Source organism: Urocampus carinirostris, chromosome 10 (assembly GCF_059441175.1).
Source record: "Urocampus carinirostris isolate Australia breed hairy pipefish chromosome 10, RoL_Ucar_1.0, whole genome shotgun sequence".
Classification (NCBI taxonomy): Eukaryota; Metazoa; Chordata; class Actinopteri; order Syngnathiformes; family Syngnathidae; genus Urocampus; species Urocampus carinirostris.
This window is the reverse complement of record NC_142358.1, coordinates 15,470,157-15,485,189: the sequence shown is the minus strand read 5'-3', so window position 1 is coordinate 15,485,189 and position 15,033 is coordinate 15,470,157. Positions and strand designations below refer to the sequence as shown.

The following is a 15,033-nucleotide window of genomic DNA, read 5'->3' as shown; positions in this document are numbered from 1 at the left end:
GTCAAGGATGCTGCTCTCACACAAAGTAACACACTCACAAACGGATAGAACCGTGATCTCTGAAGCGGGGGACATTTGACCTGGAAAAGGCTTTAATCTGCCTCTCAAGAACTAGGATGTTTGATCTGGATTACCATGTTTACCCCAACATGCGTCTCGGAGAATGAATCTTGTTTTGCACTCATCATCTTGTCATGAAACACTGTGATCATGGTGAGCTCATTCTTGCGATATTTTCTAATGGGATTGTTTTTTTTTCCCCACAGGTTTCCCAAGAAAGCAAACAGGTAAGAATTGTATTTTGCTGCAATACAGAAGTCTTTTGAATTTCAACTAAACACATCCACCCAGCAAACACACACACACACATACACACACACACACACACACACACACACACACACACACACACACACACACACACACACACTCGCATACACACAGTGAGTGAAAGGACAAAGGAGTCCCTCTTCTAAGTGTGGCCCATCACTGCCTTTCACTGTGAACAGAACAGTGGCCTTTCACATTTGTGGCCGGCATAGGCAGCGACAGCCATACATGGTTTGCCCAGGTCCAAGTTTGTGCGTGGCCTCGCGGCATCTCTTTTTAGGCAAAATCGTTCTCTGCATAGTGCCTCCACATCCTCTCTGGCTTCTACATTCTACGCCGTGACACATTTGCAGTGACTCATACACATTATTGTCAGCGCCAAAGTGAATAATTGCTGCTTCTGTGTGGCAAATGAATGCCAACTAAACCCCATCTAGCTCACTGCGTATGCATTGCACGCATGCTTTAGTGACGTTTTCATCCATTCACACTCAAAATTATACAGTGAAACCTTTGTGTTGGAGACAGTTTATTCAGGAATGGTGATTTAAATGTTTGGATTTTGAATCATTATTAAATCATGTTAAAATCCCACATTTAGAGGTGCACCAATATATCGGTCAACCTTGATTTTTTTTAACATTAAATTTATAATTTTATAGACACTAAAATTATTGAGAGATAACATCAATGGATTTCGAACTTGGAAGGAGAACAGAAGACCGCATTCCACACAGGGATGCCGGTAGCTGGAACTGAACCTCTGAATTATTAGGCAGACATGCTAATAGCTACGCACTCTGGTTGTTATTGTAACATTTAATACAAAATGTCACATAGTGTCGCGTAGCAAGTAATACCAACTCAAATTAACCGAAAAGTGTTGGTGTTATGTAGTCTCTGTGTTATGTTCTTGTCATAAGGATCCGACCTTGGTAAAAAATCGCAATCGGCAAGTTTTACTTTTTTAAAGCTAGATTATTGGCAGAAAAATTCCGATTAGTGCACCCAACTTTAACTTTCATAATAGCTTTTATAACTGGCCCGAGAAATTATCAATAACACTGTAATGACGATCTAAGCTGTGTTTAAATATTTCGTAAAACAACTTTAAAATCTGCTCTTCAAAGAATGGTTCGACACTAAATCTATCAATTATTTGAAATTGAATCGGTGAATGTTTCAATTTTGAATGAGGTCCTGTTCTCATGCCAGTGTCATATTGAGAACAATATTGCCCGCAGCAGTTGCAACATGGCTGACATGTTGTTGTTCTGCTAACTATTGCTTTTGCTGGCTACTGCTGAATAGTGCACTTCGTAATTCCTGCAAGTCTTGTTCATTTTCGCTGGAGAAGCCGTTTTCTTGATCGGTAAATTGATTGATAAACTTCCTTCCTTTAATGTTTGACCTAAATAGCGGTGCATTGTTTCTATATGGTCGGCTGTACAAGTTTGCATTAAGTATTGACTAAAACAATTCACCAATCATGTTAATCATTAATCAATGATCTCATTGTATTTGCCATGGTATGAAAATGACTTCTCCCGTGTCTGGCCACTATGTGAAGAAGCTGCTAGGCTTGCATGTGTTTGCGTCACCCGTCTTCTTTGCTTTCCCAGCTGCTCTGGGCAATGCTAGGCGCTAGGCTAACCTGTTCCCCAGCCACTACTTTACCTTGGACAAAGGAATCCAATGTATGAATGTTTAGTTTTTAGGCCACAGTCACATAGTCTGGTTGTGAATTGTGATCTTATTTACCTCTTTCATTTAGATCAGGGATCCCCAAACTTTTTCCTGTGAGTGCCACATACCTTTTCCCTATTCTGATGAAGGGCAGGGGTCAGTTTGTAACAGAAATAGTGTGACGATTGCACGAGTGGATAATGAAAAAATGTATTGTTTTCCATAAAGCCACAATCAGATAAACCTTCTCTACAGAACAAACACTACTCATTCAATAAATAATAACCAAATAACCCGTCTGGATTCTTCACAGACCAAAAGTCAGACAATAATATGTATATATATATATATATTTTTTAAAGCATTCTTGAAGGGGCGTTGCTACTTCGTGGTTCCACGTTCGCGGGTTCAGAGCTTCGCAGGTCTAAATAATGATAATAATAAAATAGAAAATAAAAAATAAAAAAATTAATACATTTTTTTAAGCATTTTTGAAGAGGCGTCACTACTTCGTGGTTCCACGTTCGCGGGTTCAGAGCTTCGCAGGTCTAAATAATAATAATAATAAATAAATAAAAATGAAATAATAATAATAATTTTTTAAGCTATTTTGAAGGGGCGTCGCTGCTTCGTGGTGATATGTGCATTTCATTTCATTTCATGATATGTGCACCCAGACTTTGAGTTATTTTTAGGGTAAAAAAAACAGCTCAATGGTATTGTTCAGGGAGCTGGACTAAATGTGGACAGGGGCCGCTTCTGGACCAGGGACTGTAGTTTGGTAACCACTGATTTTGATGATTTGGTGTATGTGTTTCTTTGTAGAAGCAGCAGCATTCTCAGCAAAGACCACCCCCCGGACAAGAAACCTAAAAGTGACAAAACCTCGCTTGCTTCCAATGAGTTTGACCCGACAGGTAACTCCCTACCTAAACCCCTGTCTTTTCATCTAGGATTTATTCTGCCCCCTTTTACTCCCTTGTCAGTTCTTCTGCCTTGTTCTTAACTGTGACCCACCCTTTTTTCTGCACTGTTGTTACACAAAACACCCAGTCTCCAAAAGTGGGTGTGATAATGTCAGTTTGCATAAGGCAACCCAGGTTGTGAAAGGTTGTGTGTCTCCCTACTGCTTTATGTTGTGTTTGAAAACCTTGGTCTTTCTTATCCATTTCTAGTTCTGCATGTGTTTTTAGAAAGTCTTCTTTAGATCAATCCAATCTGTCAAATGGTTCCTTATCTATTTTACAACTATTTCTATGCAGCTGCTTGCGTCTTTAATGCTAGCTGGGTGGGCCCCAGCCGTTTTATTTGACATGGTGCAACTGTGGCATGTGTGTGTTTGGTTGGACTCAATGCACATTTAAAAATGTAGACAAAGCCACAGAATCAGTCACACACTTCAAGACTGCTCTTTATTTGGATAGTTTGATGTGGTAGCACTTTAAGAGGAAGTTATCATATTGAAAGTAATATTCCATGCCAATGACAAGAACTACTATTTTCTTATCCACTTTCTGTCAATCTAAACTTGGAATAGACAATTCCGCAGTCCATAAAAGACATTGAATTAATACAAAGTGGTTTGGCAGCACCTGCAAGGATCATTCTGTTTCTATGTTGTTTCTATAATAGATCAATGAGTATTTGATGCAAGTAGTGTTTTTCAATGTATCTTGGAATTCGATTTTCTCGGGCAGGGGTCTCCAACTTGGTGCCTGTAGGCACCGAATTGGTGACTCCTAAGGACAGCTGAGGTGCCAGCGCACCTATTCTGAAAGTAGCTCACAGTGCTAGGTTATTATGATTTTCTAGTAAAATATTTTTTTGTGGTAAAAATAAAATAACAACCTAATAATAACATGATAAGTTGTTATTTTAGAAATTAATATTTAACTGGGTGTCCTTTGTCGCTATTTAGTAACAAAAAGTAGCTCTCAGCTTGAGAAGGTTACAGGCCACTGCTCCAGAGTCAGGTTTGTCTTTTTGAAATCCATTTTTAATACATGAGGCAATATTGGAAGTAATATTTTCAGAGGACCAAACCACAGCCGTGTGTTTCTTTACAGATTTATTTATAATTTTATTTGTTTTCTTCTCCCATGATTGTTTTTCCCTCATGATTTTCTATTCTGTGTCTTTCCTTTCTTTTGTGTTGGATCCGTGTGTGTGTTTGTGTGTGCATGCGCTCCCGCCATGCTGTCTGCGTTTTTGGGGGATGTGAGCAGATGCTCTGGTGGTGCAGAAGAGGGGCAGCAGCAGTGTGCTAGCAGAAGGGAAGCCTGAGTCCTGTGGTAAGGATGCTCTTGCTGGGGTGATTGGTGTGACTTCTTCTTACTCTTTTATGATCTATATATGCTGGTGTGGCAATAACTTTAGACGGGAAAGAAATGTTAAAACTAAATTGACTACTAACAAGAGCATTGTTAAGTGAGCAAGAATTTGTGAATTTTGTGTTTCCCATTTTACTTTATTCTTCATAATTTCAGTTGACAAAAAGCTAGTTAAATGGATTGACTTTCTTAAGTTATTGGATATTTTTTAATTCTACAATGTGTCTTCACATCAACTTGCTCATTTTCTTTAAGTGGGCAGGACACTGTTTCATACTAACAAACAACCTGAGAGCAGGAAAAGCTACATTACTTTACGCGACCCTTTTGTTGATCTGCCATTGGATGGCAGTCCGGTTAAAACATTGTCACTGTATTCACAGAGGAGCTAGACTCGTTTGGATTAGCACGACTAAGGCAAATCTAGCACATAGCTTAGGTGAGGCATGTAACTTGAGGTGCTTCAGCAAATTTCTTTCAGTTTACTACAGTAGATAGGACCTTAAAGCCAGAAAGGCCTAGAACACCACCAAGCAGTCAATAGTTGGCAGGATGCAGGTGGACATATTCTAACAATAGTTGCACCACAAATGCCACCTAAAAATGCAATATAATCTTTTGAAGTCTATTTATTTCATCATTTATAGCTCATTGGTGAAATTATCAATTCTAAAAAAGGTCAGTAGCTGCTGCAGTTATGTAATTTTGTCCAAGCTTAAAGCCCCAGTGTGTATTATTTGACCACTAGACGGCGCTGTGTTGTCTGGTGCCAGTCACGGTCCAGTGCCACAGGGCACAAGTGTGTCGACAGGTTGCCGCACAAACATGGCAGCAACCTAAGTGGGGATTTAACTGTAAAAGAAATACACATTTCTCAACCTATGATTCTTCATAAAAATGATCAGTGATATGATAGTACTCTAATCTGTTTTTTTTTACTTAAGTTTTTTTGGACCGCTACGAGGCATTAAATATTACACACTATCCCTTTAATAAAAGGAGCTGTTTACTCCCTGTAGACTTCAAGAAGAAAGTTTTTAACACTTTAAAAATTTGATTATGCTACGGATTACTGCTAATGGTAATATTTGCCTAACAAAACATTCGTCGCTCACTGCATTTGACATTTTGAGCGTTCCACTGCTTTAAACCCTTGGGCTTTTTCCTTTCTCATGCAAAGCCTTGAGTGTGCGGTGTTAAATGCCAGTTTATTCCCAAGAGTACTTTTTTCTTACGTTTCAGCAAAACGTGTCAATAACAGATCAGTCAGCCTCTGAATAATGCATCATGTTAGATGGATTAGCCTGCTCATTGACCATGTCAGCACTCCAACTTGTCAAGATTTGTTAAAGCTTGACCTAAAACACACCGTTAAGCATAGAACGCAGGTATAAGATCAACATCTAGAGGTAAATTTACACCATTTTTTAAGCTCCTATGGCTTAATCACTTTGACACCTCTGAGTTCTCCTCCCTTTCACCCTTTCCCCCCCTTAAGCATTGTCAAATGCTCTGTCGCACCTCTTCTTCCCCCAGCCTGGGGCTTTTTGCTTCCCCCAAACCGCTCTACATCAATTAGCTCCTATTCCTTCCACTCACCAACCCCCAACCTACCAGTGCCCTTATTGATCCGTTCACCTCTTTGGTTGAAGCCCCAAAGGACAGAAATCTCAGCCACAACAAGAAATTAGTTCAAGGGTCATGCTCTACACGCCGGGTCACTTTTGAATAATACATTTTCCAAGATAAAGAAAAAGCAGTTCAAAATAGACGTTGTTTTGATGTAATTCCCAAATACAAATCTTTACTTTATACTGTCTCAGCTCTCTGTGTGTTCAGTCCTGTTTGTCCAGTTTTGGTTAAACGCAAATCTGTCTCGCCATGCTAATGACGGCGTACGTTCAGAACTTGCAAAGAATTGTTTCCCCCAGCACACTGTGAAAAAACTGCCACTGTCTGGATCACAAGATCTATTTCAGGCAACCTCCAAAACAAACCTACAGCCAAAAGGCATTTACATTTTAGTTGTACAAATTGTCATTTTAAATTAGGGATAGTAAATTTGTTTTACGTAGCTGAGTTTAAGTATTTTCCCTCCGTTCAATGGGGCAGTGAACTGCTGTTCTTTTCCCTACAAAGACCACAAAACAGCATAAGCTTGTAAAATATCTGCTACCATTAAAGCAGATCACAGAATAGTGTGACATTTAAACATGCGACATTTGAGTTGGATCATTTTGAATACTTCATTTTTATTTCCTTCTTGCCGCTTTCTAATTTGGGTCTTTGTTTTACCTGCAGGTCTGGTCCAGCGATGTGTCATCATCCAGAAAGACGAAAATGGCTTTGGGCTCACAGTCAGCGGTGACAACCCAGTGTTTGTGCAGCTCGTCAAAGAAGGTGACACAAGACTCTTGATGGGCCTCGTTATTTTGTTACAACTGACACAACAAGTCACCGTTGTCGCAGCCACTTACATGCCGCGGGCAAAAATGAAGTTGCGGATTTTCTATTTGCTAAGTTGTTACATAGGACAGTATTATCAGGTTCAGTCATAACAGGAAGTTTTGTGTTTATTTGCAAACTGCACTGATTCCCATCTTGCAGAACATGTTCCTGTGGTGGGTACAGATTTTTTCCCAAATGGTTAATGTGTACCAACATTACCTAGCTGTTGCAGCGATGAGCAGACCGGGTGATAGAATAAACCTTTCCTTACGTCCAAATTTAAAATACCATCATGCAACTGATGAAAAGCCTTCTCCCAACTTATTTCCATATTCTGTGTTCTTAAGTGCATGAATGTTCTGCTTGAATATAATACTTAAATGCTCTGTTTGAAAATGGAGATGACTGCAACCATTTCCTTGCATTTTTTTTTATTGACTGCACGGACACCAAATTCTTTTTTCATTGGAACAATTTTGTTCCGTCAAGCAAGTCAGTAACTAAGATTTGACAGGAACTACAATAAACCTGTCTCAAACAGTAACATAATCTTTTTTTGAGTAGAGCCGTGAAGCAGATCTTTTGTGAAATGAAACCAGCATTTTGATACTCAAATGGCTGCTTTGATCTGTTAGGGGCTTCATCTTCTGAGGCACCCAAACCAATTTGTTATTGTTTTATTCTTTATTGTTATACTCTTGTTGTTGTGTTTTTGTCAGATGGAGCTGCAATGCGGGCAGGCGTTCAGACAGGAGACAGGATCATCAAGGTGTGTTTATCTAATACAAACCCCTCCGCCCCTTTGACTGCCTAATCAAATCTCTTCCTGTCAAAGGTCTAAACAGGTTGTAGGTTGCCACCTTCTGGTCAGTCAATGTTTGAATTTTGTGCTTCTGATGTGTTCCAGGTTAACGGAACCCTCGTTACACATTCAAACCACATAGAAGTGGTCAAGCTTATCAAATGTAGGTTATTTTTTAACTACTATAACTAGCTGAAAGTATTTAAGATTGTTATCCTATTAATTGGGTCCTGCTTGAAATTCTTCTTATTACAGCGGGCTCCTATGTGGCCCTCACAGTTCTGGGTCGCCCTCCGGGGCTTGCCCAGATCCCCCTTTCCGAAGCAGAGTCTGAAATGTTGGGTGTTGCTATTTCCTCCCCAAACTCGCCTGCATCAGAACGCCCATACAGTCCTTATGACAGGCTCTCCTCTACGCATCAATGGGTAAAAAACACTCAAATTACTTGAAATATTTTATGTGCAGGTTAAAAAAATATTTATCTCTCCAAGTGTAAATTGCTTACAATGTGACGACTGAACTGAGCATCACTTGCACAGGCAATGAAGGAGGACTATGGCAGAAACCCCTCCCCCAAACTACTGAAAGACAACCAGGAAGCTAAGAAACACATTCCACAGCTGCAGGGTCAGCTCTTTAAGGCCACGGGCGCAACACAGGTAGGACAGATCGCACCTGCAAACACAATTGGGTTATAAAAGACCCAACATACCAATATCATCCTCAAGATCTTTGTGTTATTTTGTGCAGTGCAATGAGAACCCAGACGAACATTAATCCTAATCTCATTTGAGCATTAGGCTCCTGTGGAAAGCCACTCTATTGTGCCTGTAATGCTTTAATCGTATGTACTGCCTCATGCATCCTTAAGGGGATGCTTAGTTTTCTCACTAGTTGCCATACAATTGTAAAAATATATCATTCTGTGCTAGTCTATGTTTTTCTGGTGTTGTTTTTCATGATTTAAGAGGGGTATGTTTGAATTAAGATGCAATTTCTAAATATACATATTCACTACTTTAAATGCATTTTTAAATGTTGAAAAAACAACCTGTTTAAAAAAAAAAAGTTAAAATATACCTGTCTGCACAGTCCAAATCTATTGAATTTATAATGTATTTGATTGCTAACAAATGTCCCTGTGGATGCATAGGAGGCTGTTCAAGGTGGAGATGCAGATGATGGTACCATGTTTGAGACTGAGCACACTCTGGCAGCAGGAGATCAAAGTGCTGACTTGACATGGAGTGGCACGTCTGTAAGTTTATACAATATAATTAATTTGTATGTTTAGTGTTTGGTTTGTCTGTGAATATAACTTAATGTCTGTCCCTATTTACAGATACCTGGGTTTGGACTCGTCTCTCCAGAGAGTTTTTATCAGAGGGAATTAACCTGTCCGAGTCCAAAGAAAACACCCCGAAATAGCTACAACTCCTGCCACTCCCCAGAAACAGAGGATGCCAATGAGCTGGTACATATATGTAACAATTATTCATATAGTTTTCACATATCCGTGCTTCAGTGTAATTTTAGGACATTTTTGGACTATAGTAGAATGCCATCCTTCTTAAAACAAATCTTTTATTCAACAATATCAAACTTTGTTGCCCACTAGGACTCTCTGTCTCCCACTAACATCAACAGTCCCTCCTCTCGGCTTGTCACGCATATAATTGGAGCTGAGGATGATTATTTTGATTCTGACCAAGAGCAGGTAAATGACTGTTTTAAATTCATATCTCTACGATTCATTAATACCGCCAGAGAGTATCATGTCTGTTTGTATTACTTTCTTTTTAGACAAATGGCCAGTGTAACCGCTTTACCAGCATTGAGCAGCTCAAATCTCGGCCCGCCCACCTTGCAGCCTTCATGCATCATGTCATATCCCAATTTGATCCTGCTCCAGTGGTACGACCCCTATAAAATGTTTTGATTCAGTTAAATCTTCTTGTTTTAAAAAAAAATGTATTTATCATCTCTCGTGCACAGCTGTGCTACCTCTATGCTGACCTATACAAGCAAACTAACTCCAAAGAGACAAGACGGGTGTTCATGGACCTCCATACGTTCTTCATTGATCGGGGAGCAGTGAGTGATGACCATATTCTTCATAGGCTTAAGAAAAGATATCCGATATTGAACAGTCATTTGTTTTCTTTCAGCACTTAAAAGTCACAGTTCCTGAATCAATTTCTCAAGATCTTGGTAAGTCTGTCTACACTTTCTTGAGTTACAGTATACTTTATCCCCTTATCCCGGTAGTAAAGTCGTGTCTTCACAATGTCACAAGTCACTGAAATATGTCATGCCACATATCATTGGGAAGCTCAAACTCTTGGGATTTGTGATCTGCCATCTACCATTTGAAAATATACTCATCAGAGAAACATCACCTTTCCTAGGAGTCAGCTCATGATGAGAGAACATGCAAATATGATGTGGTTACATTCACGAAAGACCAGTAAATCCAACTATGTAAAATATTTACTCCAAAACACACAGTAATGCCAACAGATCAAAACAATCTAAAAGCATTTCTGCAATTTAAGGCGCGGTTTGTTGTATCCGTCGGTTTGGCTTTTTAATGTACCTTTTGAAAAAAAAAAACGGACTCATCAGATAACTTCCGGCATATCCATTGTTCGATGATATTTTGATTGACACCATTTTTGGCCAATTGCTTTCTTTCAAGGTCCATAGCCTGTTGTAACGTTAGAGTGCCCGAATTGAAAATACGGTCTTGACCAATTCAGCTCCGGAGCCAATAGTGACCGACTCAAATGTGGATTGACACAATGGTTAGCCAATGAATTCTCAATGTAAATATGTACACATTTACGGTTTGTATTCAAATCAGGGCCGAAGGGAAACATGCTTAAAGCCAATCGCGGTTCATTTTTACGCACCATTTTTACGCTACACTCTTTTGCAGGCATTTGATTGCAAAAAGAAAGAAAACAATTCGGGCGGGAATAAAAAAACCTTCCATTTCTGTGTTTTCCAACTCAGATTACTCAATGTAAGTAGAATTTGCAGGGATTATTTGAGTTCTGGACAAAACTTCACAGTGTTACCTTTTAAAAGGGACCAAAATCGTCCATATCCTCCAAACGGTTCAAGAACAGCATTCACTTCACTTTGGGTACGTCTATTGTCTCAACTGTTTTCCAGCTAAAATGCCCATGCTACACTCTTTTGCAGGCATTTGATTGCAAAAAGAAAGAAAACAATTCGGGCGGGAATAAAAAAAACCTTCCATTTCTGTGTTTTCCAACTCAGATTACTCAATGTTAGTAGAATTTGCAGGGATTATTTGAGTGCTGGACAAAACTTCACAGTGTTACCTTTTAAAAGGGACCAAAATCGTCCATATCCTCCAAACGGTTCAAGAACAGCATTCAGTTCACTTTGAGTACGTCTTGGATTGGGATTTTAGGCAAATTTTACAGAAACGGTAAGGTTAATACAACATGGGTCCAGTTCTAAACATTTTTTTTTTTCAAACTTTAGGTATGGTTTTTTTAAGCATTATTTGATTAGGCTGGTTTTATACAAAAGCATGTTTTTGCAGATCGCCGGCGGACAGAATTGATCCCAGAGGAAATCAATAGACAACATGTTCAAACACTCCAGGATTCTTTGCTCCCTGAGATCCAAAAGAACCTTGAGGATTTCAGGTAGACTTGGTTCAGATAGTGTATTTTTTACAGGTTTCATACATCTTACTGTGTTGCAAAACACGGCATGTTTGTTCACATAGACAAAAGCGAAGTATGGGTCTAACTGTTGCTGAAGTTGAGCTGGGCAGGCTCGATCAAGAACGCGTGAGAGATCGTGGGACTCTTGAGCGAGAACGCTCTTATGCTGAAAACATCATTACCAAGATTGAGGACATCCTGTAAGTGAAGCAAATAATCACAGCAACCTGACTACACTCAATATTGTCAAATCAATGAGGCACTCACAAAATACTGTTTGCAGGGTTACTGCTCAAACGACAGAAGAGGAGAAGTGGTAAGATGATTTAAATGGTTGCACTTATAAGGACTGTATGAATAATTTAAAAGGATTACTTTTGAAGCTATCCATCTGTGTGAAGTAGAGGTAAGATTTTGGGCCCGGAACCAAACCCGGTCCGAATTTTAGGCCTGGTTCGGGCACAAAATGTCAATCATAAAGTCGCTTCTCTCTCAACGTTTTTTTTTCCCTGCAGAGGATCTGCACAGCATGCACTTTTACTCAAGTAATTATTTGGATGGCCTATTTTTACTTCTACTTGAGTGATATTATTCTTAAGTAACTGTACTTTTACTTGAGTAACACACTTTGGCGCTGCACCTCAGTGCCATGAGTACTTCTGCACCTAGGTGCGTGCTTCAGGGCCGTAGTGTACATTTTGGCGCTGTTCGGGGCACTCTTGATTTAAGGGACCAAGCCCAGAATAAACCCGAAGCTGCACCTCGGCGCTGTATTACGGCACCAGAGTATGCACGGTGCTAAAGTGCAGCTTTGGGTTTACTGAGGGCCCAGCCTCAAATCAACGTTTGGGTTCATCGCGGGCCGGGTCAGGTTGGGCTGGATTTTCTTAAGCCGGATCTTACCTCTAGTGTTGAGTAATGTAGTTCATGTATTCGTGGTTTTGTTCTTCCATTACACCACTTAATTTGATCAGATATTTTCATTTCAAAATAACCCAAAGCAACCCTCATCGATATTTTGCAACATAATATTGTTTAAGAACAAATTCTATACTCTACAAGCTTGTATGTCACGAGCTCCCAGTTTCACCTGTTCCTCCTCTTCAGCACTACAATGCAGTATGTCATTTATACATACATGAAGCACCTTGGTGTGAGGGTCAAGGAACCTCGCAGTCTGGAGTCAAAACGGGTCCGGATCAATTTCCTTCCTAAAATTAAGGTATTATTTCTCTTCAATTTTATTTTACCTCTAATTGCAACATCTCAACTATGATTTGATGATCTGATTTTTACCTTATTAGAAAAGCATCAAGACAGAAAAGGACGGTGAAGAGAAGGTGAAAAAGCCCAGGTTTCCCAGCATCCTTGGACCTCAGCGTCGGCCAAGCCGCATTGAAGCAGCATCAGGTTTGCTATTCACAAGCTCACTTCAGAAGCCTTTTGACATTCTGACTGCCCTTTCTTTTGTGCAAAGTGGGGAAAGCCCTTGACGGTCGGCCCAAACCTCAGAAGCAATTGTCTCAACCTAGTCTTGGGGCCACCGAGCAACCAGACGGGGGACGATTGAGGAGCAGCCAATCCAGCGAGGGCTCTGAACTCACACACCCCGCATCCGTCACCACGTCATCACCAAACAACTCAACATTTAGCTCTGACCCTGGCCGAGACACAGACTCAGGTCAGAAAGTAAATTAGTGAATTTGAGTAGAGGAAGCAAACGGGACGTTGTTCATAACATCTTTCTCTACTTTTAGGCGGGACTCCAACTTCAGGCACCACCAGGCTGAGCGACGGTCTTCAGTCTGATACACTTGATGGATTTTCTTACCCTGCATCGCACTTTGACCTTTACAGCCTGGACCAACTTCAAGAAGATGACAGAGAAACTGACAGGTGCCTAATAATTCATGCAAGCATAATTTAGCTTTGTCTCAGAGAAATAGAATATTGTGATGAAGGTCTATATTTTCTGTAATGCAATTAATAAAAAAAAATGTATAAATCAACTAAAATATCGCGAGGATTGTTTTATTATTTCTGATTCAGGCAAAAACTGTAATATCCCATCTCAAAATAGTAGAATATGATCAAAAAGAAACAAGGAAAGAAAAAAATACAGAACTAACTGCCTTGCCCCACAATACCTATCTATGTCCGTCTAGACCACAGGTGTCAAAGAGGCGGCCCGCGGGCCAGATCAGGCCCGCTAAGGGTTTGAATCCGGCCCGCGAGACGACACTCAGAGAAGCGCAAGAGAAAAACAAGCTGCAGGTTGAAATAGGTCAACTTGATGTTGCCAAAGCCAGGTGCCTCCAACAAAGACACTGTACTTGGATTTATTTATCTCTCTCTCCCTTTCTCTTTCTCTCTCTCTCTCTCTCTTTTCCACCCCTTTTCTCCCATTGTCTCTGTCTTTTTCACTCTCTGTGTCTCTCTCCTTTTCCCTCCCTCTTTCTCTTATTTTTATCCCTCTTTTTCTTTCTCTTTAATCTACTAGTCCGGCCCCCGACAGAATGTTTGTTCTGTCGTGTGGCCCCCGAGTTCAAATGACTTTGACACCCCTGGTCTAGACTATTATTTAAATCGAGATTTGCATGCGTGTATGTTTGTATGTGGCTTATACACTCCAAAATGGCTGGACTGAATTTCATGACAATTTACACAGTAGTACTTTAGGCCTCTTGGAGTGTCTTTAGTTAGGTTTTGTGTCAAAGCACCCACAATATTTGCCAACAAAATCACTAAACATCTGCTCTCGTGTACAAGCGGCTGTCATACTCCCTAGTGGCTCCCTGTTACTTTTTTTTTTACCAAACCACGGCCCTAACATCATTGCTCAAGTAGAATACCCGCTAACACCAAGCCTGGCATTGCCATTATGCTTTTTCCAAAATAAGATGTAATCATGGCTAATACAAAATGTTGATGTAACGCCCATGTTACTACCCAATGGCGTAATTATTTTTTAATAATGTGTTATGATACCCCCCACAAGGATGTTAGTACACTTTCAATTAATACAATAGTAAACACAAACTACTAGTTTGCTTCTGCTTAATCACTTATTTCTCTCGTATTTTTCCAGAACCCATGACGGAACACCAAAGGCCATGAGGAGGTGGGCTGATAAGTCCTGGTGTTATCTGGTTACACCCAGAAGTGCTTTGTTAAATAGTCCAATATTCTTTATCTCTGCAAGATTGGAGGGTTTGGGTCCTACAGACGTCCAAAGCGAGGACGACCAAGGAACAGACTCGGAACACGACCCCCTCAACTGGCAGCAGCTGGTGGGTCGGGAGGTTCTGGCAGGTCTCCTACCTCTCGAAATCAAGAGACAGGAAGTTATCAATGGTAAGATAATTAACAAAAACAAAGATAATACTGACTTTTGGTGAGATTTAATAAATTATTGGAAATAGATTATCTTTTCCCAGTATTTTAAAGTGACATATTATGTTTAGACCTTCTTGTTTTTCACATAAATCCAAACATTGTGAAAATTCATCTACAGTATTTTTGGGACAATAAGGATGGACTATAGTTGACGTAGGAAAATAAAATAGGTTTTACCTAACTATTTTTTTTCATGGTACCAGATACAAGTGCTAGAGAAATTAGCCAGCAGAAAGTGATTAAAAACCGGTGTAACATTTTGTTGAAGTTTTATATTAGCTCAAACTAAGCTTTGTAAGTGACAAAATGTGTGTGTTAATGTCTGACAATTTTTTTG

General features: G+C 39.9%; 1 protein-coding gene across 1 annotated transcript in view; it reads left to right on the top strand.

Annotated features, from left to right (window-relative positions):
- The window catches only part of arhgef12a (Rho guanine nucleotide exchange factor 12a), a 51,177-nt gene that overhangs the window by 21,345 nt on the left and 14,799 nt on the right, over positions 1 to 15,033 (top strand). Inside the window, exons 2-24 of the mRNA XM_088345294.1 lie at positions 267 to 287; positions 2,842 to 2,933; positions 4,242 to 4,307; positions 6,648 to 6,746; positions 7,514 to 7,563; positions 7,702 to 7,759; positions 7,852 to 8,021; positions 8,136 to 8,255; positions 8,750 to 8,854; positions 8,939 to 9,070; positions 9,215 to 9,313; positions 9,400 to 9,510; positions 9,592 to 9,690; positions 9,765 to 9,807; positions 11,174 to 11,279; positions 11,363 to 11,500; positions 11,584 to 11,616; positions 12,408 to 12,522; positions 12,605 to 12,710; positions 12,778 to 12,981; positions 13,058 to 13,196; positions 14,389 to 14,421; positions 14,503 to 14,654. Coding sequence (XP_088201420.1) covers positions 267 to 287; positions 2,842 to 2,933; positions 4,242 to 4,307; positions 6,648 to 6,746; positions 7,514 to 7,563; positions 7,702 to 7,759; positions 7,852 to 8,021; positions 8,136 to 8,255; positions 8,750 to 8,854; positions 8,939 to 9,070; positions 9,215 to 9,313; positions 9,400 to 9,510; positions 9,592 to 9,690; positions 9,765 to 9,807; positions 11,174 to 11,279; positions 11,363 to 11,500; positions 11,584 to 11,616; positions 12,408 to 12,522; positions 12,605 to 12,710; positions 12,778 to 12,981; positions 13,058 to 13,196; positions 14,389 to 14,421; positions 14,503 to 14,654 — 2,291 coding nt within the window. The remainder of the gene's footprint in view (positions 1 to 266; positions 288 to 2,841; positions 2,934 to 4,241; positions 4,308 to 6,647; positions 6,747 to 7,513; positions 7,564 to 7,701; positions 7,760 to 7,851; positions 8,022 to 8,135; positions 8,256 to 8,749; positions 8,855 to 8,938; positions 9,071 to 9,214; positions 9,314 to 9,399; positions 9,511 to 9,591; positions 9,691 to 9,764; positions 9,808 to 11,173; positions 11,280 to 11,362; positions 11,501 to 11,583; positions 11,617 to 12,407; positions 12,523 to 12,604; positions 12,711 to 12,777; positions 12,982 to 13,057; positions 13,197 to 14,388; positions 14,422 to 14,502; positions 14,655 to 15,033) is intronic.